The sequence below is a fragment of the Canis lupus genome, chromosome 9 (genome assembly GCF_003254725.2).
Source record: "Canis lupus dingo isolate Sandy chromosome 9, ASM325472v2, whole genome shotgun sequence".
In the NCBI taxonomy this organism is placed as follows: Eukaryota; Metazoa; Chordata; class Mammalia; order Carnivora; family Canidae; genus Canis; species Canis lupus.
In genome coordinates this window covers 45,252,377-45,275,025 of record NC_064251.1, presented here as the reverse complement: position 1 = coordinate 45,275,025, position 22,649 = coordinate 45,252,377, and the positions used below count along the sequence as shown (strand labels likewise).

The 22,649-nt window shown below is 37.7% G+C and overlaps 1 protein-coding gene and 1 long non-coding RNA gene across 37 annotated transcripts in view; one reads left to right on the top strand and one right to left on the bottom strand.

Annotated features, from left to right (window-relative positions):
- Window positions 1-22,649, bottom strand: part of EFCAB5 (EF-hand calcium binding domain 5) — a 181,287-nt gene that overhangs the window by 65,251 nt on the left and 93,387 nt on the right. For 34 of the 36 annotated variants that reach the window (XR_003147109.3, XR_007413226.1, XR_003147106.3 and 31 more), the window contains one exon: window positions 13,010-13,165. The exons of the other annotated variants lie outside the window; for them this stretch is intronic. Coding sequence is in view for 25 of the 34 variants with exons in the window: in XM_025476239.2 (XP_025332024.1) it covers window positions 13,010-13,165 (156 nt within the window). In the remaining 9 variants the exon portion in view is untranslated. The remainder of the gene's footprint in view (window positions 1-13,009; window positions 13,166-22,649) is intronic. 36 annotated transcript variants of the gene reach the window in all.
- On the top strand, window positions 7,246-22,413 carry LOC112677623 (uncharacterized). Its single transcript, XR_003147116.3, has 3 exons — window positions 7,246-7,339; window positions 16,872-16,963; window positions 22,288-22,413. It is a non-coding gene; the product is annotated as an uncharacterized LOC112677623 (long non-coding RNA).

The following is a 22,649-nucleotide window of genomic DNA, read 5'->3' as shown; positions in this document are numbered from 1 at the left end:
ACTGCTATAGATTACTTTTCCTTTTTCTAGATTGTCATATAAATTAAATTATGTAGTATGTATTTTTGTCTGCCTCCTTTCATTTAGTATAATATTTTTTAGATTCATCAATGTTATTATCAGTAGTTCATTTCCTTCAATTGCTGAGTAATATTCCACTGTATAGATATACTACAAAGTGTTTAGTTTATCTACAAGTTGATGGACACTTGGGTTATTTCTAGTTTGGAGTTGTGATTTAGACTGGTAAGAGCATTCACATACAAAAATTTGTATATACATATATTTAAATTTTCTAATTTTATTTCGTTTCTTCTTGGTAAATATTTAGAAGTGGTATTGCTGGCTGCTGGATCATATGGTAGGTATATGTTTAACTTTTTAGGAAACTGCCAAAATGTTTTCTAAAGTGGTTATTCCATTCCTATGAGCAGTGTATGAAAATTCTAGTTGTTCCATATCTTTGCCAATACTTGGCACTGTCAGTCTTTTTTTTTTTTTAATTTCAATATAGTTAACATAGTGTTATATTAGTTTCAGGTGTACAATAGAATAATTCAGCAATTCTATACATTACTCAGTGCTTATCATTAGTGATCCTTAATCTCTTCCACCTATACCTCCTCTCTGGTAATCATCTTATCTCTATAGATAAAATTCTGTTTTTTGTTTTGTCTCTTTTTTTCTTTATTCATTTGTTTTGTTTCTTAAACTCTACATATGAGTGAGACCATATGGTATTTGTCTTCCTCTGACTAACTTACTTCACTTAGTATTGAACTCTCTAGATCCAACTATGCTGTTGCAATTGGTAAGATTTCATTCCTTTTTATGGCTGAATAATATTCCATTGTGTGTGTGTGTGTATATATATATGTATATATATGTATATATATATACATATATATATATACATTCTTTATCCATTCATCTATCGATGGGTACTTGGGCTTCTCTCCATAATTTGGCTATTATAAATAATGCCGCAATAAGCATAGGGGTATGTATATTTTTTTGAATTAGTGTTTTTGTATTCTTTGGGTAAATACCCAGTAGTGGAATTACTGGATCATATGGTAATTCTATTTTAATTTTTTAAAAAGGTTTTACTTATTTATTCATGAGAGACACAAAGAGAGAGGGGGGCACAAGGCAGAGGGAGAAGCAGACTCCATGCAGGGAGCCCAACATGGGAATCGATCCCAGGTCTCCAGGATCACACCCTGGGCCGAAGGCGGCGATCACCTGGGCTGCTCCTATTTTAATTTTTTGAGGAACCTCCATATTGTTTTTCTCAGTGGTTGCTCCAGTTTGCATTCTCAGCAACAGTGCACAAGGGTTCCTTTTTCTCCACATCCTTGCTAACATTTGTTTCTTGTATTTTTTACTTTAGCCATTCTGAAAGGTATGAAGTAATACTGCATTGAGTTTTGATTTGCATTTCTCTGATGATGAGTGATGAGTGATGTTGAGCATTTTTTCATGTGTCTGTTGGCCATCTGAATGTCTTCTTTAGAGAAATGACTCTCATGTCTTTTGCCAAATTTTAATTGGATTATTTGGTTTTGGAGGTGTTGAGTTTTAGAAGTTCTTTATATATTTTGGATATTAACCCTTTGTTGGATATGTAATTTGCAAATATCTTCTCCCACTCAGTAGGCTGTCTTATAGTTTCATGAATTGTTTCCTTTGTTGTTCAGAAAAATTTATTTTGATGTAGTGCCAATAGTTTTTGTTTTTGTTTTCCCTTCCCTTAAAAAAACATTTCTAGAAAAATGTTGTTATGGCTGATGTCAGAGAAATCACTGCCTGTGCTCTCTTCTAGGATTTTTACGGTTTCAAGTCTCACATTTAGGTCTTTAATCCATTTTGAGTTTATTTTTGTGTATAGTGTAAGAAAGTGGTCCAGTTTTATTTTTGGGGTGTTTTTGTTTTGTTTTGTTTTGTTTTGTTTGCATGCAGCTGTCTAGTTTTCCCAGTACCACTTGTTAAAGCAGTTATCTTTTCTCCACTGTATATTCTTGCCTGCTTTGTTGAAAATTAATTGACCATATCAATGAGAGTTTATTTCTAGAGTTTCTATTCTATTCCATTGATCTGTGTGCCTATTTTTGTGCCAGTATCATTCTGTTTTGATTAATACAGCTTTATGTTGTATCTTAAAATCTGGGACTGTGATACCTCCAGTTTTGTTCTTCTTTTTCAAGTTTGCTTTCACTTTTGGAGCCTATTAGGGTTCCATACAAATTTTAAGATTATTTGTTCTAATTCTGTGAAAAATACTTAGTATTTTGATAGGGATTACATCAAATCTGTAGATTATTTTGGGTTGTACAGACATTTTAACAATATTGGTTTTTCCAGTCCTTGAGCATGAAATATCTTCCCATTTGTTTGTGTCATCTTCAATTTCTTTCATCAGTGTTTTATAAGCTTTCAGAGCACAGGTTTTTCATGTCCTTGGTAAGTTTATTCCCAGGTATTTTGTTATTTTTGGTGCAATTGTAAGTGGGATTGTTTTCTTAATTTCACCTTCTGCTACTTCATTGTTAGCGAACAGAAATGCAATGGATTTCAGTATATTGATTTTGTAGACCTTACTGAATTCATTCATCGGTTCTAGTAGTTTTTTGGTGTGGTATTTAGGATTTTCTATAGAAAGTAGCATGTCATCTGCAAATAGTGAAAGTTTTGCTTCTTGCCTACTGATTTGGATTCCTTTTATTTCTGTTAATTGTCTGATTGCTGTGGCTAGGACTTCCAATACTATGTTGAATAAAAGTGGTAAGAGTGGACATCCTTGTCTTTTTCCTGATCTCAGGAGAAAAGCTTTTAGTTTGAATAGTATGTTAGCTGTGGGTTTTTCATATATGGCCTATATTGAAGTATGTTCCCTCTAAATCTTCTTTGTTGAGGGTTTTTAATCATGAATGGATATTGTACTGGTATTGTCAGTCTTTTTAACTTTAGCTACTCTAGTGAGTATAATTTTTATCTCATTGTGGTTTTATTTTTTTTTTCATTGTGGTTTTAATTTGCATTTCTTTGATGACTAATGACATTGAACATATTTCCATGTATTCAACATACATATATTTTCTTTTCTGACATGAAAAGGCATAGGCATTTTTAATTGAATTGTTTCATTAAGTTATAGGAGTCCTTTATGGATTCTGGATGCAAATTTTTGTCATTAAATGTATTACAAATATTTTCTCCCAGTCTATAGCTTCCTTTTCATTTTTTAAAAAGATTTATTTCTTGATTTTAGAAAGAAGACACAAGCAGGGAGAGTGGCAGAGGGAGAGGGAGAGTCTCAAGATTTCACACTGAGCCCAGAGCTTGACATGGGGCTCAATCTCACAACTCTGAGATTATGACCTGAGCTGAAGTCAAGAGTTGGATGCTTAACCAACTGAGCCACCCAGGTGTCCCTCTTTTCATTTATTTAATAGTATCTTTCAAAAAATGGAATTTTTAAATTGGGTGTAGTCCATTTTATCAAATTTTCTTTTAAGTTTCATGCTTTCTTCTAGAAATTTGTGATTTTTACCTTAAACATTTAAGTCTAAAGTTTATTTCAAGCTTATTTTTATGTATGGTGGGAGGTAAAGTTTGAGGTACAATTATTTCCCCCTAGAATTGGTAGTCAGTTTTTCTAGCACATGTTTTCAAAAGATTATTCTAGGCACCACTCTTTGTTGAAAACAATTGCCTGTGCCCATGTGGTTTTATGTCTGACTCTATTTGGTTCCATTAATCTTTTTGTCTATCTTTATACCAATACTGTGCTGTCTTGTTTTCTGTAGATGTATATCAAATCCTTAAATCAGGTAGTGTAAATATTCCAATTTTGTTCTTTTTCAAAATTATTTTGGCTATCCTGCATCCTTTGAAGTTCCATATAAATTTTAAAATTAGTTCTGTCAATTTTAATAAATAAGCGTCACTTAGATTCCAAGTGAGATTTGGGTTGGAATTGTATTAAATGTATAGGTTGTTTTGGGAGCTAACAATATTTAGTCTTTTGATTCATGAATATGGCCTTTGAGAGAATTGAGAAATGCTCTCTCTGTTTAGTTTTTTTTTTCTATTTCCCTCAGTAGTGTTTTTTAGTTTTTAGTCTTTAGATATTGCATGTACTTTGTTCAATGTATCTCTAAGTATTTCATGTGTGTAATGTTAATGCCAATGGCATTTTAAAATTTCATCTTCCAATTGTTCATTGCTAATATATAGAAATACAATTGATCTTTGTGTATTGACTGTATGTCTTGAAGCCTTACTAAATCATATATATGTTCTAGTGAATTCAATTTTTATTTTTATTTATGTATTTATTTATTAAGATTTTATTTATTTATTCATGAGAGACACAAAGAGAGAGGCAGAGACACAGGTACAGGGAGAAGCAGGCTCCACGCAGGGAGCCCGACATGGGACTCAATCCCGGGTCTCCAGGATCATGCCTCGGGCTGAAGGCGGCACTAAACTGCTGAGCCACCCGGGATGCCCTCAATTTTTATTTTTAAAGATTCCTTAGTATTGGGGTGCCTGGGTGGCTCAGTTGGCTAAGCATCTGCCTTTGACATAGGTCACGAGCTCAAGATCCTGGGATCAGGCTGCAGATGGGGCTCCATACTAGGTGGGGAGTCTGCTTCTCCCTCTTCCTCTACCCCTAACCCTGCTCATGCACTCTCTCTGTCTGTCTCTCTCTCTCATAAATAAATAAATAAGCAAACAAATAAATAAAATCTTTAAAAAAATATTCCTTAGGATTTTATACATAGAAGATCATGAAATTCCCGAATAAACAAAGTTTTCTTTTTCTTTTTATGCCTTATTTCACTGGCTACTACTTCTAGCACAATGTTAAATAAAAGTGGACATCTTTGCCTAGTCCCAGACATAAGGAGGAAATCATTAAAAATTCACCATGAAGTATAACTGCAGGTTTTTCTTTTTTTTTCTTTCTTTTTTTCTTAAGATTTTATTTATTTATTCATGAGAGACAGAGAGAGAGAGAGAGAGAGGCAGAGACACATGCAGGGAGCCTGATGCAGGACTCAATCCCGGGACCCCAGGATCAGGCTCTGCACCAAAGGTGGGACTAAACCGCTGAGCCACCCCTACTGCCCTAACTGCAGGTTTCTCAGAGATGCTCTTTATGAGGTTGTAGAAATTCTATTTCTATTTGCTGAAATTTTTTTGTTTCTGTTTTTTAAATTTTTTTCTTTTTAAATTTATTTATTCATGATAGTCACAGAGAGAGAGAGAGAGAGAGGCAGAGACACAGGCAGAGGGAGAAGCAGGCTCCATGCACCGGGAGCCCGATGTGGGATTTGATCCCGAGTCTCCAGGATCGCGCCCTGGGCCAAAGGCAGGCGCCAAACCGCTGCGCCACCCAGGGATCCCTGTTTTTAAAATTTTGAATAGGTGTTGAATTTTGCCAGATAATCATACATCTTTGTTTGTTTGTTTGTTTCTTAATGTGGTGAATTGACTTGATCGAATTTTGAGTTTTAAACCAACTTTGCATCTCTGGGTTAAATTCCACTTGATCCTGATATATTTCCTTTTTAATATGTTGCTGAACTAATTTGCTATAATTAAATCAAAGATTTTTATATCTTGCTCATGGGGGATATTAGTCTATAGTTTTCTGTCTTGGAATCATTTTATCTGGTTTTGATATAAAATTAATCCTGGTCATATAAAATGAGTAGGATGTGTTCTCTCTTCTATTTTCGAAAGACTGCACAGGTTTGGAATTAGTTCTTCCTGGAACATTTGATAGAATTCATCAGTGAAGCCATATGGACCTAGAGTTTCGTGGAAAGGTTTTTAATGGCATTAATTAATTTCTTTATAATGCAAGAGCATGCAGGTTTTCCATTTCCTCTTGAGTCAGACTTGGTAATTTATGTCTTTTGGTGAACTTATCCATTTAATCTAAGCTGCAAACTTACTGGCAAAAGTTGTTCATAATGTTCCCTCATTGTTCTTTTAATGTTTTCAGGCTCTACGCTGGTGTCCCCTTTTTCTTTCCTGATATCAGTTATTTATATCTTCTCTTTTTTCTTTGATCAGTCTACCTAGAGATTTATCAATTATATTAATATTTTCAAAGAACCAGCTTTTGTTTTGATTTATTTTCACTATTCTTTGTTTTCTATTTCATTATTTCTGCCCATTACTTTATCATCTCTTTCTTTCTACTTTTCATTTATTTAGTTTTGCTTTTCTTTTCTAGCTTTTTGAGATGGAAGCTTAGATCACTGATACTTGGACCTCTCTTATTTTCTTTTTTTTTTTTTGACCTCTCTTATTTTCTTATGAAAGTACTCTATAAATTTCTCTCTAAGCACACTTTAGCTCTACAGCTCTAATGTTAGCATATTGTGTTTAATTATCACTGAGTTGAAAATATTTCCTAATTTCTCTTGTAATTTATTTTTTGTCCATTGGTTATTTTGAAGCATTATTTAATTCCTAAATATTTGGGTATTTCTCAACTATCTTCCTGTTACTGATTTCTAATTTGATTCTGCTCTAGTCAAAGAACATATACTATATGATTTCAATTCTTTCAATTCTAAATTTATTGGGACAACTTTCGTGGTGTATCAATGATCATTTTGGTGAATGTTTCAAGTAAAATTGAAAAGTTTATAAATTTTATTGATTTTTTTCCAAGAACTAGTGCCTGGTTTTATGGAGTGTGTGTGTGTTTTTTTTTTTTTTTTAGTTTTTATATCAGTTATTTCTGCTGTAATCTTTATTATTTCCTTCCTTCTAGTTTTAGGTTTTGTTTATTCTCCTCCTAGCTCCTTTACATGAAAGGTTAGGTTGTTTGAGATTTTTCTTGCTTCTTGAGATAGGCTTGTATTGCTATAAACTTCCCTCTTAGAATATTTTTTACTGCATCCCCAAGGTTTTGGACTATTGTGTTTTCATTTTCATTTGTTTCCATGCAATTTTTTGTTTCTTCTTTTATTTCCTGGCTGACCCATTAATTGTTTAGTAACATGTTATTTAACCTCCATATATTTGTAGTCTTTCCAGATTTTTTCTTGTGGTTGACTTTTAGTTTCATAGCACTATGGTCAGAAAAGATGCATAGTATGACTTCGATCTTCTTGAAATGTTGAGGCTAGTTTTGTGGGCTAATACATGATCTATTCTGGAGAATGTTCCATGTACACTTGAAAAGAATGTGTATTTTGCTGTTTTAGGATGGAATGTTCTGAATATATCTGTAAAATCCATCTGTTCTAGGGTGTGATTCAAAGTCATTGTTTCCTTGTTGACTTTCTGTTTAAATGATCTACCTATTGATGTAAGTGGGGTTATAAAATCCCTATTATTATTATATTATTATCAGTTAGTTCCTTTATGTTTGTTATTAACTGTTTTGTGTATTTGGGTGCTCCTATGTTAGGTACATAAATATTTACAATTGTTATATCTTCTTGTTGGGTTGTCCCCTTTATTATTATACAGTGTCCTTCTTTGTCTCTTATTACAGTGTTTGTGTTTTTTTAATGATTTTGTTTATTTGAGAGAGAGAGAAAGCATGAGTGGGGGCAAAGGGGAGAGGGAGAGGGAGAAGCAGGTTCCTTGTTGAGCAGGGAGCCCAATGTGGGGCTACATCCCAGGACCCTAGGATCATGACCTGAGCTGAAGGCAGATGCTTAACCAACTGAGTCACTCAGGCACCCCTGGATAGAGTATTCTTGGCTGTAGATTTTTCCCATTTAGCACTTTAAAAAAAAAGATTTTATTTATTTATTCATGAGAGAGAGAGAGAGAGAGAGAGAGAGAGGCAGAGCGGGGAGAAGCAGGCTCCATGCAGGAAGCCTGAAAAGGGGCTTGATCCCAGGTCTCCAGGATCAGGCCCTGCAACGAAGGCAACACTAAACTGCTGAGCCACCCCAGCTGCCTGCCCACTTAGCACTTTGAATAATCATGCCACTCCCTTCTGGCTTGTAAAATATCTGTTGAAAAATCTCCTGTTAGCCTTATGGGTTTTCCCTTGTAAGTTACTGCTTTTGTCTTGCTACTTTTAAGATTTTTTTCTTTATCACTATATTTTGCAAATTTAATTACAGTATGTCTTGGTATGGGTCTGCTTTTGTTGATTTTGAAGGGAGTTCTCTGTGCCTCATGGATCTGGATATCTGTTTCCTTTCCCAGATGAGGGAAATTTTCAGGTATCATTTCTTCAAATAAATTTTCTGTCCCTTTTTCTCTCTCTTCATCTTCTGGGACTCATAATACGAATGTTTTGTGTTATGAGTTCCCTAAGTCTATTATCATTTTGTGTAATTTTTTTTTCTCTTCTGTCCAACTTGATTACTTTCCATTACTCTCTGTCTTCCAGGTCACTAATTCATTCCTCTGCTTTTCCCATCCTGCAATTCATTCCATTAAGCATGTTTCTTATTTAATTTATTGAGCCCTTTATCTGCCGTTATTTCTTATCTCTGTGTTAAGGGTCTCATTCACTCTTCTACTCTTTTCTCAAATCTAGTGAGTATCATTATGATCATTGCTTTAATTTCTCCATCAGGTATGTTATTACATCTGTTTCATCTCTGGCTGTAGTCCTGTCCTGTATTTATTTGGGATAAATTTCTCTGTCTTCTCATTTTGTCTCCCCTCTGTGTCTGTTTCTGTATTTTAAGGAAGCCAGTTATGTCTTCTGCTTTTGAAAGTAGTGACTTTATGAAGAGGTGGTCCTAGAGAGCCTTGCAGCATAGTATCCCCTGTTTACCATAACCTGGCATTTCAGGACAGTATCCTATGTGTGTTGCTTATGCCCTGCTGTTGTGTCTGAGTCATTTTTCCTTTCAGTGCAGTCATCTGCACTGACACTTTGTCTGTTGTGGGCTGTGCTTGCTCTCTGTGTTGTTAGTGGGACCCATGCAGATCAACTCTGAGGGGGTGTGCCTGTCAGGGAAATTGAGAGCAGGGCAGTTATGTTAGCAAAATTTCCACTAGGCCACTAGTCCTGTGCCAGATCCCCCAAAGTGTTACAGTGGCTTGGGGCTGCATGATGGGGCAGCTGGGGATGTGAGGCTGGGTGTGGCTTGTGACAACGGCTGAACTCAGTGGGTGATAGTGGCTGGGGGCACTTGGTGGCAGCTGTGTACCCAGTGGCTGGGCAGGGCATGCACAGCTTTAACAAAATTTGCCCTGAGCCCTGGTCTTAGGCTACAAGCATCTGTGCAGCACTGCCTTCCACATGGCTCTGTGTTTATGCTGGGGAGGCAGAGGAGGAAAATAGTGCCTGCCAACTTCCTCATTTTCAAAGAAGTTTCCCAACATGTTCCAGAATCAGTATGAATAGATAGATCTATCTCCTGTTTGCCCTGGTATTGTGTAAACTGCCATTTTTATGTTGGCTCTTCAAGCAGGCTGCTGTCTCTTTAAGGGTCACAGCCCAGCTATCACTCACCCTTGCCAGGTGCTGAGACAGTTGACTTTTAAAGCTCCAGGCTCCAAGACCCACTAGTTTTACAAAATCACAGAATTCAGTCCCTCTGGTTTTTAAAGTCAAATATTATGGGGATTAATCTTCCCTGTGTGAGCTCCCTCTGCTCACACCCCCTCTGGTGTGAGGGCCCATTTCTCTCCTTCTCCCTGTGTGCAGCTCCCTCCCACCTCCCAGGAGCCTCACTCCACCTTTCTGACCTTCCTAACCTTTCAGATGTAGCTTCTTCTCTATATTTAATTGTGGAGTTTGCTCTGCCAGTCTTCAGAGCATCTCTGGTTTATTGACTTGGATGTGGATGATACCTAGTTGCAAACATAGGATGGGATGAGCTCATGGTCCTCCTACTCCACCACTGTCCCAAGCTCTCGCCTGGTTCTTGAATTTTTATTCAACTCAACAATCTCTGCCTTTTGACTGGATTATTTAGACCATATACATTTAACATAATTAGCATTATGGTTGGCTTTAAATATACAAATTTGCTATTTGTTCCATTTGTTCTTTGATTTTGCTTCTTTTCCTGCCTTCTTTCTATTACATTTTAATATTCCATTTATCTCCACATTGATTTATTAGCTCTATCTCTTTTTTCCTAGTAATTGCTTTAGATTTAACATTATGCAACTTAAAAAAAAAAGAAATGGAAGGAAAATTTCCAATTTCATTCTGAGCCCAGCATTACCCTGAAACCAAAACCAGATAAAGACTCCACCTAAAAAAGAGAACTACAGGACAATATCTCTGATGAGCATGGATGCAAAAATTTTCAATTAAATACTAGCAAATTGAATAAATCCAACAGTACCTTTTTTTTAAAAATTTTTATTTATTTATGATAGTCACACAGAGAGAGAGAGAGAGAGGCAGAGACACAGGCAGAGGGAGAAGCAGGCTCCATGCACCAGGAGCCCAACGTGGGATTCGATCCCGGGTCTGCAGGATTGTGCCCTGGGCCAAAGGCAGGTGCCAAACCGCTGCACCACCCAGGGATCCCCCAACAGTACCTTTAAAGAATTATTCACCACTCAAATGGGATTTATTCCTGGGCTGCAAGAGTAGTTCAATTTTTGTACTTTTTAATGTTTTTTTATTTTTTATTTATTTATTTTTAAAAATATTTTATTGGGCAGCCTTGGTGGCTTGGCAGTATGGCGCCGCCTTCCACCCAGGGCATGATCCTGGAGACCCAGGATCCAGTCCCACGTCGGGTTCCCTGCATGAAGCCTGCTTCTCCCTCTGTCTGTGTCCTTGCCTCTCTCTCTGTCTCTGGGTCTCTCATGAATAAGTAAATAAAATCTATATTTTTTATTTATTTTTTAAAAGATTTATTTATTTATTTATTTATTTATTTATTTATGACACAGAGAGAGAGAGAGAGAGAGAGAGAAACAGGCAGATACACAGAAAGAGAGAACATGAGTAGGGGGAGAGGGGCAGAGGGAGAGGAAGCAGGAGAAGCAGACTTCTTCTGAGCCAGAAAGCCGGACATGGGGATTGATCCCAGGACCCTAGGATCATGACCTGAGCTGAAGGCAGACACTTAACCAACTGAGCCACTCAGGTGCCCCAATATTTGTACTTCTTAACCCAGTTTATATTTATCTCGCAAACATTGCCAATAGAGCATAGTTATGTTTCCCTACTCACATTCACTGCTAGGAAGCTTAGATTCAAACTTGTAGATGACCTATAATAAATATTTAGGTTGTTAGAGTATGCAATTTGGGCTTTGTTCCCAGCTTCATTTAGTATCCTTTCTTTTTTTTTTTTTTCATCCTACTTTTAATCTGTTCCTTTGTTGCATTTTATCTAATCTTGTAAGCTTCCTTAAATCTATTATGGAACATAAGGATACAAACTAATATAAAGTTCATAAATAAATGTATTCCAATAAAGTTTGTATCTATTTTTGCAAATCCATTTGGTATCATGACATACTTGTATCCTTCCAAACACCATTCTTAGAAATACTTGTAGATATCAACTTTTCATGTTTTTTTTTTATTTTTTTTTTTTATTTTTTAAGATTTTATTTATTTATTCATGAGAGACACAGAGAGGCAGAGACACAGGCAGAGGGAGAAGCAGGCCCCATGCAGAGAGCCCGATGTGGGACTCAATCCTGGGTCTCCAGGATCAGGCCCTGGGCCAACAAAGGCGGCGCTAAACCGCTGAGCCACCCAGGCTGCCCAACTTTTCATGTTTTAAGAGGCAGCATAATAAAATGTGGTAAGCTTCCTATTCCCAACAATTCTTTTCTATAAGAAGCCACTAGCAAAGAGAGTAAGCAAAAACAATCTTAAGCAACTCATTATTAAGAATGGGAAAGAGATTTAGAGACAAGTTGTACATTGTGAAATGCAGTGCCATGCAAGATGTGTTCTACAGGCTGGTACTAGTCTGTGACAAGAAAGATACAGAAACTGAGAATAGTATCCAGAAAGTTTTATAACAATTTGAGAAAGTAACTGATAATAAATCAGATTTGAATCTGATAATAAAACATGTAGATTGCCTAGGTGGCTCAGTCAATTGAGCATCTGACTTCTACTCAGGACATGATCTCAGGGTTCTGGCATTGAGCCCCAAGTCAGGGTCCCCAGTCCCAGGGAAGTCTGCTTATCCCTCTTCCTCTCTTTTTGCCCCTCCCCCTGCTTGTGCTTTCTCTGTCTCTCTCTCAGATAAATAAATCTTTCTTAAAATGTGGATTGTATTTTGTATGTGCATTTTTCATTGAGTGTCAGTCCACAGTGGATTAGCAATTAAAAGCATCACCATCAACACCAACAGTGTTGGGCTGGCTGAGAGACAGGGGCACCCAAAATGGCGGACATCTCAAATTGGGTCAAAATGGCTGATCTTCCCGCCAAAGCAGCCAGGACCACCACATCATCTCCAGTAAATCGAAGCCTAGACGGGAAACCGAAACTTTCCATCCAGGACTTTCCAGCCAGGGATCACCCTCCATCGTCTACTATCCCCATCCCCAGCCAATCACCTAGGGACATGGTGTTCCCTTGCCTAATTTGGCAAGGGATCCACCCAGATTCAGACCTGGAACCAATAAGGCTTAAAAAACCCCACACTCCCCAACCACAGTGCGACTTCCCTGACTCCGGCCACCTCTCCGAGTCACGGAACCTGGCCTTCGCCCTGGAGCACTCCCCATTAAAGCACTCTCGAACCTACTGCCTGGCTCTGCCGTTTTTTATTTCTCCGCCGTTCATTTGGAAAAAACCTAACAAACAGGTTCTTCAAAAAAAAAAAATAGTTTGAGAAGCACTGCTTTAAGAGTCTTATCCTACTGGGATGCCTGGGTGGCTCAGCAGGTGAGCATCTGCCTTTGGTTTAGGGCCTGATTCTGGATTCCCAGCATAGAGTCCTGCATCCGGCTCCCTGCATGGAGCCTGCTTCTCCTCCCTCTGAATGTGTCTCTGCCTCTCTCTCTCTTTGTGTCTCTTACGAATAAATAAATAAAATCTTAAAAAAAAAATAAGAGTCTTATCCTACCTTCCCATGGTCACAATGCAGGAAGAGTTCAGCAAATATCTGCCTCCGCATGTCTGTTTTTATAACCTCCCGGAATTCATCTGCACAATGACAAAAGTGCTTAAGGAGTTTCTCGAACATTTCATTTTTAAAGTCTGCAACATATGAAGAGACATACTGCAGAGAAAAGAAGGATAAATGATTACTTTAAAAACGGGCTCTTTATTTGGATTTTCCCAAGACTTCAGTCATTGTACATGAAAGTATTGGCTACAATTTTTTTCCGTATCCTTCTCTTGTCACATAGATAAAGCATTTTAATGTTAGTACTATTCCACATCTGTGCTGCACAGAATGGTGATCAATACAGTCCCCAAAACTACACACCAGTGAGACTATTTTTGGAGCAATTCCCCTCTAGATCACATCAGCATTATATAGGGCAGACTTTTTACTTCACAGTATGAAATAGCAGCAGTTATAAAATGTTGCCTGCAAATTAATAGTTCTAAAAAATTGAATGTAGTCTTTTTCTTGATATATGGCATATAAGATCATGTGTTTTCCAGGACTGGCTACATTTAATTATTGGAGTATAAGGTAATGGGGATTGTAGGTGGATTTTCTGTCTTCTGACATTATAAAAAGTTATCCTTTGTCTATCTTTTTATTATTTTGAAAGTGTAGAGTCAGAAGACATATATGCTTGTGGGACATTTCTCCTCACCTCTGTTGGATAGATTCCCAGAAGTGGAATTGCTAACTTAGAAAGTAAATGCAACTGTATTTTTGATAGGTTTGACATCAGGCTTGTGCCCTTTTGTGCTTCTACCACTAATGAATGAGAGGTTATTTCTCCTCAGCCTCACCACCAGTGTATATTGCCTTCTGGATTTTTGCTCCTTTAATAGGTCAGGGACATTACATTCTTGATCTATACCTGACTATAATATCTTGTGTTATATATGTAGATCTAGCACTGGAAGACTTTCTGAATGAACTCCTCTTGAAATGTTAGCCCAACTCATAAGTCAGTGATTTCCATCTCTATCCCAATCAAGCACAGTGGTAGCCAAATTTGTACTGGTAGTCCAGTTTAGATTGACTAGCCATAAATGATTGGACCAGGGGATGATCCTTAACCTAAACAAAGCCATTCGGGTTCTTTCCACCAGGAATTGGGAAATAGAACTGGGAAATGATCAACTGTCCTCTGAGAGGGGCTGGACCTATTTTAGTATATGTGCTGCCTAAGCGAGCACGGGGCTGGACCTATAAATGTAAACTTAAGAGTTGTTGGGTGACCAGATTCTTCCAGGTGAACTGAGAATGCAGGAACAGTCAGTACCTAGAGACAGATGAAACAGAAAGCAGAGAGAATAGTCTTGGTGTTTTCCAAATCCCTGTTCTAATCTCTTCCGGAAGTCAGACCATATTCTTGTCCTTGGACTTCATACATTTCATTTTCAGCTGCATTAACTCAGGTTGGCTTCTATTTCTTGCAATTAAAGGATACTAATGTAGTTTGTTTAAAATGAACATTTTGTTGGAATATTTTATTGACATGATTTTTGAAATGCAGGATATAGTATATATCTCATTTCCTCATTAGTATCATCTAGACAAATTTAGAATGTATTATGTAAGAGATACATTAGGCTTGAATCCATGCTAATGAATCATAAACTATTATTCAACTGGCTTAGAGATCAAAAGGAAATTTTATTTTATTTTTTTTGAGATTTTATTTATTTATTCATGAGAGAGAGAGAGGCTGAGACACAGGCAGAGGGAGAAGCAGGCTCCATGCAGGGAGCCTGACGTGGGACTCGGCCTCGGGTCTCCAGGATCAAGTCCTGGGCTGAAGGCGGCGCTAAACCTCTGAGCCACCTGGGCTGCCCCGAAAGGAAATTTTAAAGCAGAGTAAGAGAGCTCTTCTAAATATTTAGCTTTCTTGGTGACTGAAACCTTCTAATTGTTATTATTTTTGATGGATCAATGAGTACAGTTAAGTTTTTATGTGTTACTTTGGGATGCAGAATAGTGTAATGGTTAAGAACTTGTATTTTCCCTCATCAGAATACCAATAGCATTTTTCACAGAACTAGAACAAAGAATCCCAAATTTTGTATAAAACAACAAAAGATTCAAATAACCAAAGCAACCTCAAAAAAGTAGAACAAATCTGGAGATATCACACTCCTTGATTTCACGCTATACTGTAAGACTATAGTTAGCAAAATAGCATGGTACTGGCATAAACACAGACACATAGATCAATGAATAGAGAGCCCAGAAATAAACCTATGCATATATGGTCAATTAATTTATGACAAAGGAGGCAAGAACATAAAATAGGGAAAAGACAGTCTCTTCAATAAATGGTATTGGAAAACCAGTTACATGCAAAAGAATGAAACTGAACCACTATCTTATACCATATACACAAAGAAAATTCAAAATGGATTAAAGACTTGAGTGTAAGACCTGAAACCAAAAACTTCTGGAAGAAGACACAGGCAGTAAACTCATTGACATTTGTCTTAATAGTATTTTTTGGACCATTCTCTTGAGGCAAGGGTAACAAAGGCATACTGATGGCACGGCCAACACACACATGAAAATATACTCAACATCACTAATCATCAGACAAATGCACATTAAAACCACAATAAGATATCACTTCACCCCAGTCAAACTATTATCAAAAAGAAAAAAAAAAAAACAAGTGTTGGTAAGGATGTGGAGAAAAGGGAACACTTGTGTTCTGTTGGTGGAAATGTAAATTGGTACAGACATTATGGAAAACAGTGTGGACATTCCTCAAAAAATTAAAAACAGAACTACCATCTGATCCAGCAATTCTACTTCTGAGTATTTATCTAGAGAAAATGAAAACACCAATTTGAAGAGATATATATGTTCATTAGCATTTTATTTACAATAGCCAAAACATAGAAGCAACCTAAGTGTCCATCAGTAGATGAATGGACAAAGAAAGTGTGGTATATGTATGCAATGGAATGTTACTTAGCCATAAAAAAGGAGATCTTGCCATTTGCAACAACATGGATGGACCTAGATGGTACAATGCTAAGTGAAATAAATCAGACAGTAAAAGACAAATACTTACGATTTCACTTACATATAGAATCTAAAAAGCAAAACAAATGAACAAACAAAATAGAAAGACATCAAGATACAGCAAACAAATTGTTGACTACCAGAGTGGGGAGGGGTTAGGAGGTAGGTAAAATAGTTGAAGAGGAATAAGAGAGACAAACTTCCAGATACAAACCAAATAAGTCATGGGGATATAATGTACAGCATAGGGAATATGGTCAATAATATTGTAATGACTTTGTATGGTGACAAATGATAATAAGACTTAATCATGGGTACCATTTCATAATGTATAATAATATCAAATCACTATGATATGTCTCTGAAACTAATAGGACATTATAACCCAATTTTACTTAAATTAAAAAAAGAGAAGAAATCTGGGAAAGGTGACAGGGACTATAGGAAGTATTGCAATTTTAAATAGGATGGTGTAGTAGATTTGGAGATACATTGCACAGATTCCCCATTATAGTAAGAGGATGGTCAGCAGACAGTCTTTAGCTTTCACCTCCTTCAGGGTCTGCTTCCACTGGTGAAAGCCAGCATGCCTTGGTGATGCCTTTCATAGGGCAGCCTGAGTTCAGTAATTAAATAAGAGAGAAATATAGAGGCCTGGACATTCAACCTGATGAAGGATACACTAATGGGCAATAATACTTGCTTCAGTATTGCTCTCTTCTGGGTTGGATGAGGCTTTATCAGGCCTGTATTGCAGCCAACTTCTGCCTAATTCTGTTTCACTTCTCCCCCTTTATAGCTATTGATCCCTAATTAATAATCTGCACACCAACATCTGCATCAGCACCTACTTTCAGAGATTGCAACCTGAGGGAAGGCCTCATTGAGAAGGTAACATTTAAGCCAAGAAGGAGAGGAGGGAGTAAACCACATGGAAATATGGAAGAAGCGCTGTCCTGGAAAAGTGCTAAGGCCCTGAAGTGAGAACATGCCTGGAGTTTTCTAGAAAAAGCAAGGCAGCTAATATGGTAGAGGCATAATGAGGGAAGAGTGGAGAGAGAGGTGAAGAAAAAGGAGTCACCAGACAGATCATGTTGAGCCCTGCGGCCATGTTAACAACTTTGGTTTTTACTTTAAGTAAGATAGGAAGCCATGAGAGGATTTTGAGCAGAAGACTGCCTTTATCTATGTTTCTATCCCCCTTTTTTAAAATCTTATTTTCTTTAGTGATTTCTATACCCAAAGTGGGGCTCAAACTCACCCTGAGATCAAGAGTCACATGCTCTTCTCGGTGAGCCAGCCAGGAGACCCTACCTTTCATTTTAAAAGGCAAGGGTGAATGCAAGGGCATCAGTCAGGAGGCTAATGAAATAAGGCAGTTTGTGAGATGATGATGGCTTACCACAGAGCGCAGGTGGTGAGAAGGCATTAGATTCTAAACATTTCTGGAAGGTGAAGACCAAAAAACCTCACATTTTGAAACCTGAGTTCAAATCCCAGTTCCCATATGGCTGAGAAATCTTGGCTAAGCCACTGAACTTTCTAGTTTATTCATTTGTGAAACATGTATCACAGCAGCTATCTCACTGGGTCAGGAAGAGGATCCTGTGTATGTACAGAATATAGATATTTCATGTAATAAGTTCTTTGTAGCCATTGCTCTTGCTTTCATTTGAGCTAGGTAAGAAATTAACCAAGAAAGTTTTCTCTATAAAATGAAAGTCCTCTTGGCTGACATACCTATTTAGAAGGAAAAACCTAATGAAATCAGTGATTCTCAGAAAGTGGTCCCTTGACCATATCCCCCGAGGCCTTTTGGAAGCTCTGAGAGCATCACTTGAGAGCTTGTTAGAAATGTAAATTTTGTATAAACATACAGGTGCATGCATCCCTTTGAATTAGTATTCCTGTATACTTTAGGCAAATACCCAATAGTGCAATTGCTGGATAAGGTAGTTCTATTTTTAACCTTTTGAGGAACCTCCAAACTGGCTGCACCAGTTTGCATTTCTACTAACAGTGCATGAGTGTTCCTTTTATAGCAGCATTACTTATAATAGCCAAGATATGGTAGCAACCCAAGTGTCCATCAATTGATGAATAGATAAAGAAGATGGAATAAAAAAAATAAAGAAGATGGAATATATGGCATATATATATATAAAAATAAAATGGAATATTATTCAGCCATAAAAAGAGTGAAATATTGCCATTTACAATGATATAGATGGAGATAGAGAGTATAATCCTAAGTGAAATAGGTTAGAGAAAGACAAATACCACATAATTTCAATCATATGTGGAATTTGGGAAACAAAACAAACAAGCAAAGGGACAAAAGTAAGACTGAGAGAGAAGCAAATCAAGAAACAGACTCTTAATTATAGAGAACAAACTGATGGTTACCAGAGGGGAGGTGGGTAGGGGAATGGGAATGGGAATTAAAGAACACACCTGTAGTGATGAGCACAGAATGATGTATGGAAGTGTTGAATTACTATATTGTATACCTGAAACTAATATAACATTGTAAGTTAACTAACTGGAAATGAAATAAAAACTTTCTTAGAGATATAGGGTGGGAGAGGGGCAGAGGGAACAGGAGAGAAAGAAAATCTCAAACAGGCTCCACACCCAGCATGGAGCCTGACTTGGGGCTCAATATCACGACTGTGAGATCATGACCTGAGCCGAAATCAAGAGTCAGATGCTTAACCGATTGAGCCACCCAGGTGCCTTAAAATAATTTTTTAAAAGATTTTTAAAATTTATTTATTCACGAGAGACAGAGAGAGAGAGAGGCAGAGACACAGGCAGAGGGAGAAGCAAGCTCCATGCAAGGAGCCCGATGTGGGACTTGATCCCGAATCCTGGGATCATGCTCTGAGCCGAAGGCAGACACTCAACCGCTGGCTGAGTCCTGCCAAAATAAAAACTTAAGAAAAAAGAAAGAACACAGTTTTTTTTGGTGGCTATTAAAGCAAAATGTATATAAAGAAAAACCTTTTTTTTTTTTTTTTTTTTTTTTTTTTTTTAAAGAGCACATGGGTGGTTCAGTGGCTAAGTATCTGCCTTTGGTTCAGGTCATGATCCCAGGGTCCTGGGATCGAGTCCTGCATCAGGCTCCCCAGAGGGAGCCTGCTTCTCCCTCTGCCTATGCCTCTGTCTCTCTGTGTGTGTCCCTCATGAATAAATAAACAAAATATTTTAAAAAAAAGAAATGTAAATTTAGGGGCCCTACTCTAGACCTACTGAATCAGAAACTCTGGAGTGGGACCTAGAATCTGCGTTCCTTCTGGAAGCAAAATACATTTCCAACTCTTAACTGGGCTTCTTTCAATCACAAGTATGGAGAGTCAGAACAGAAATAATATGAGTAGAGGACCCCTGGGTGGTTCAGCGGTTTGGCGCCTGCCTTTGGCCCAGGGCGTGATTCTGGAGTCCCAGGATTGAGTCCCGGGTCGGGCTCCCTGCATGGAGCCTGCTTCTACCTCTGCCTCTCTCTCTCTGTCTCTGTCTCTCTCTCTCTCTGTCTGTCTCTCATGAATAAATAAATAAAATCTTAAAAAAAAAAAAAAAAAGAAATAATATGAGTAGATGTCACATGACCAGACTGGCTACCCCCAGGGTTCTTGGGGAAGAGAAATCAACTTTCTTTTCTCCTCTTAAAAAAACAGGCCCCAACAGTTTTCCGGTGTTATTCTTTCTTTTTATCCCAATACTCAGAACTCTTGTGTCATTAGCCAGTGGGGGCATGTGGTGGTATAAACCATGTATGGAAATCCAAGGGGGCCCCAGCTAAGGGGACAGATAGACTTGGGTATTTTTCTACCAATCTTTACAAATGGTAACTTGAAATAAAAAGTTCATTCTGGAGCCAATAAGCCCTCTGGGTTATTCTTATGTTCATTAAAGTTTGAGAACCATTGAAATAGATGACGTGGGGCAACTGTTCCTAATTATTCCAGAATCCTAAAATCCCTTAATATATTAACTTAGGTTTTGGGACTTGACCTCAAGGCTATTTGAGTTTTCTTGTTGTATAATCCTATTAAGCCAAGGACTAGTTTAACTATTTCTCCAAGAGACACTTCAACATTCTGGATTTATAGCCTATGGGTTTTCTGAATGAGTGTGGGCTATATGACATAAAGACTATCAGTTGCCAAATAACTACAATCCTATCCTATGAAATCAATCAATATCCACCAATTTGAAATGATTGCTTAGATTAATTAAGAATAGAATGATCCACTAATATCCTTCCATTTAATAGCTCTGTGAACTGATAAACATTTGAATTGTACTTAATCAAGTTATCTCCATGTGCTGGGTCCCATTGTGATGAATTCTGGGCTGTTCCTTTCTGACTTGAAAACCAAAGTGTTGAGAATGTAGTAAATGTCACACTTACTGGTGAGACAGTAAGGCTGGTATTTACTATTAAGTTCTACAGCTCTGGGCCATTGGGATTTACACTTATTTAATTGTAGACATACTAAAGAGTTGATGAAGTAGGTGATATAAAACAATAGAAAGAAAACTGTATTTGAATATTAACTAGTTTAGGCATTAAACCTCCAAACTGTATTTGGAAGTCCTGGTAGTAAACAAGATTTTCAGGAAAGCCTGCAAACAAGGACTGTAGAATACTGAAATACACAAATTATATTGGCTATCTATCATTGAAGAAATAGTATGTTCATTTAGCATTTGGGAAGAAAATTAGATTTCCAGTCTCAGGGAACTTTTACAAACAATTAGTGCTGGGACACCTGGGTGGCTCAGCAGTTGAGCATCTGCCTTTGGCTCAGGGCATGATCCTGGAGTCCCTGGATTGAGTCCTGTATGGGGCTCCCGGCATGGAGCCTGCCTCTCCCTTTGTCTGTGTCTCTGCCTCTCTCTCTCATGAATAAATAAGTTCTTTTAAAAAAATAAAAAATAAAAACAACTAATGCTAATTATATACTCAACAAAGCAGAAATATATTTTCACTCTTTAGATTCCTATTTTTTTTTAACTCTTTTGATTTTAAAAAATCAGAATCAGGGGATCCCTGGGTGGCGCAGCGGTTTGGCGCCTGCCTTTGGCCCAGGGCGCGATCCTGGAGACCCGGGATCGAATCCCACGTCAGGCTCCCGGTGCATGGAGCCTGCTTCTCCCTCTGCCTGTGTCTCTGCCCCTCTCTCTCTCTCTCTGTATGACTATCATAAATTAAAAAAAAAAAATCAGAATCATTTGGTTAACAAATGAATAGAACAAAGGCTTTATTCGATATCCAATAATAATAAAAGTGACAGACTGAAACACATGATTTTTCACCTGCTAGTGAAAGATATAGCTTAGGCAATGTTATGGTTTAGGTTGTGCCCCCTCAAAGTTCATACATTGAAGGCCTGAACCCTAGTACCCTAGAATGTGACTGCATTTTGAGATAGGATCTTTATTTTTTATTATTATTATTTTTTTTAATTTTTATTTATTTATGACAGTCACACAGAGAGAGAGAGAGAGAGAGGCAGAGACACAGGCAGAGAGAGAAGCAGGCTCCATGCACCGGGAGCCCGACATGGGATTCGATGCCGGGTCCCCAGGATCGCACCCTGGGCCAAAGGCAGGCGCCAAACCGCTGCGCCACCCAGGGATCCCCTTTTTATTATTTTTTTAAAGATTTTATTCACTTATTTGAGAGAGAGAGAGCACACAAACAGGGGGGAGGAGCAGAGGCAAAGGGAGAAGTAGACTCCCTGCTGAGCAGGCAGCCCGATGATGGATGATTCGATGCGGGGCTCAATCCCAGGACCCTAATATCATGACCTGAACTGAAAGCAGATGCTTAACCGACTGAGCCACCCAGGCACTCTTGAGATAGGATCTTTAAAGAGGTAATTAAATTAAAATGGGGTCATTAGGGTGGGTAATAAGCTAATATGACTAGTATCCTAATAAGAAGGGGAAATTTGGACGCAGACTTACAGAGGAAAGACCATGTGGAGGTGCAGGGAAAAGATGACCATCTATAAGTCAAGGACAGAGGTCATCAGAAGAAACCAACCCTGCCAATACCTTGTTTTGGACTTCCAGTCTCCAGAACTATGAGAAAATTAAATTTCTGATGTTTAAGTCACACAGTACTTTGTTATGGTAATTCTAGCAAACTGATACAATAAGGAGTTGCCAATCAGTAAATTCCTTAATTTGTGTATTTCCTACAGCTGAAGACCACCTACGAAGATGCACACCTTGGAGGATAATTTACCATGGACCATCCCATTTCCCGGTTTAAAATTTCCTCATTTCAAATAATAATAATAATGACAACAAATAAAAATTTTTTAAAAATAATAAAATTCCTTCATTTCATCCCAAGGTTTCCTCACGCAGTTTTTGCTGCAACATATTGCTGCTCCTACGTCTACCTCCACTAAGGCCATCATTCTTCCTTCTTCTTCCCTTCCCTGCCATATAGCTCAAAACACATGAAAAACAAAATGAGCAGAACAAAACTGCAAAAATTACAAAATGCAAATTACAAATAACAGAATAGAGAGCCACTCAGATACATACCATTTTGGGG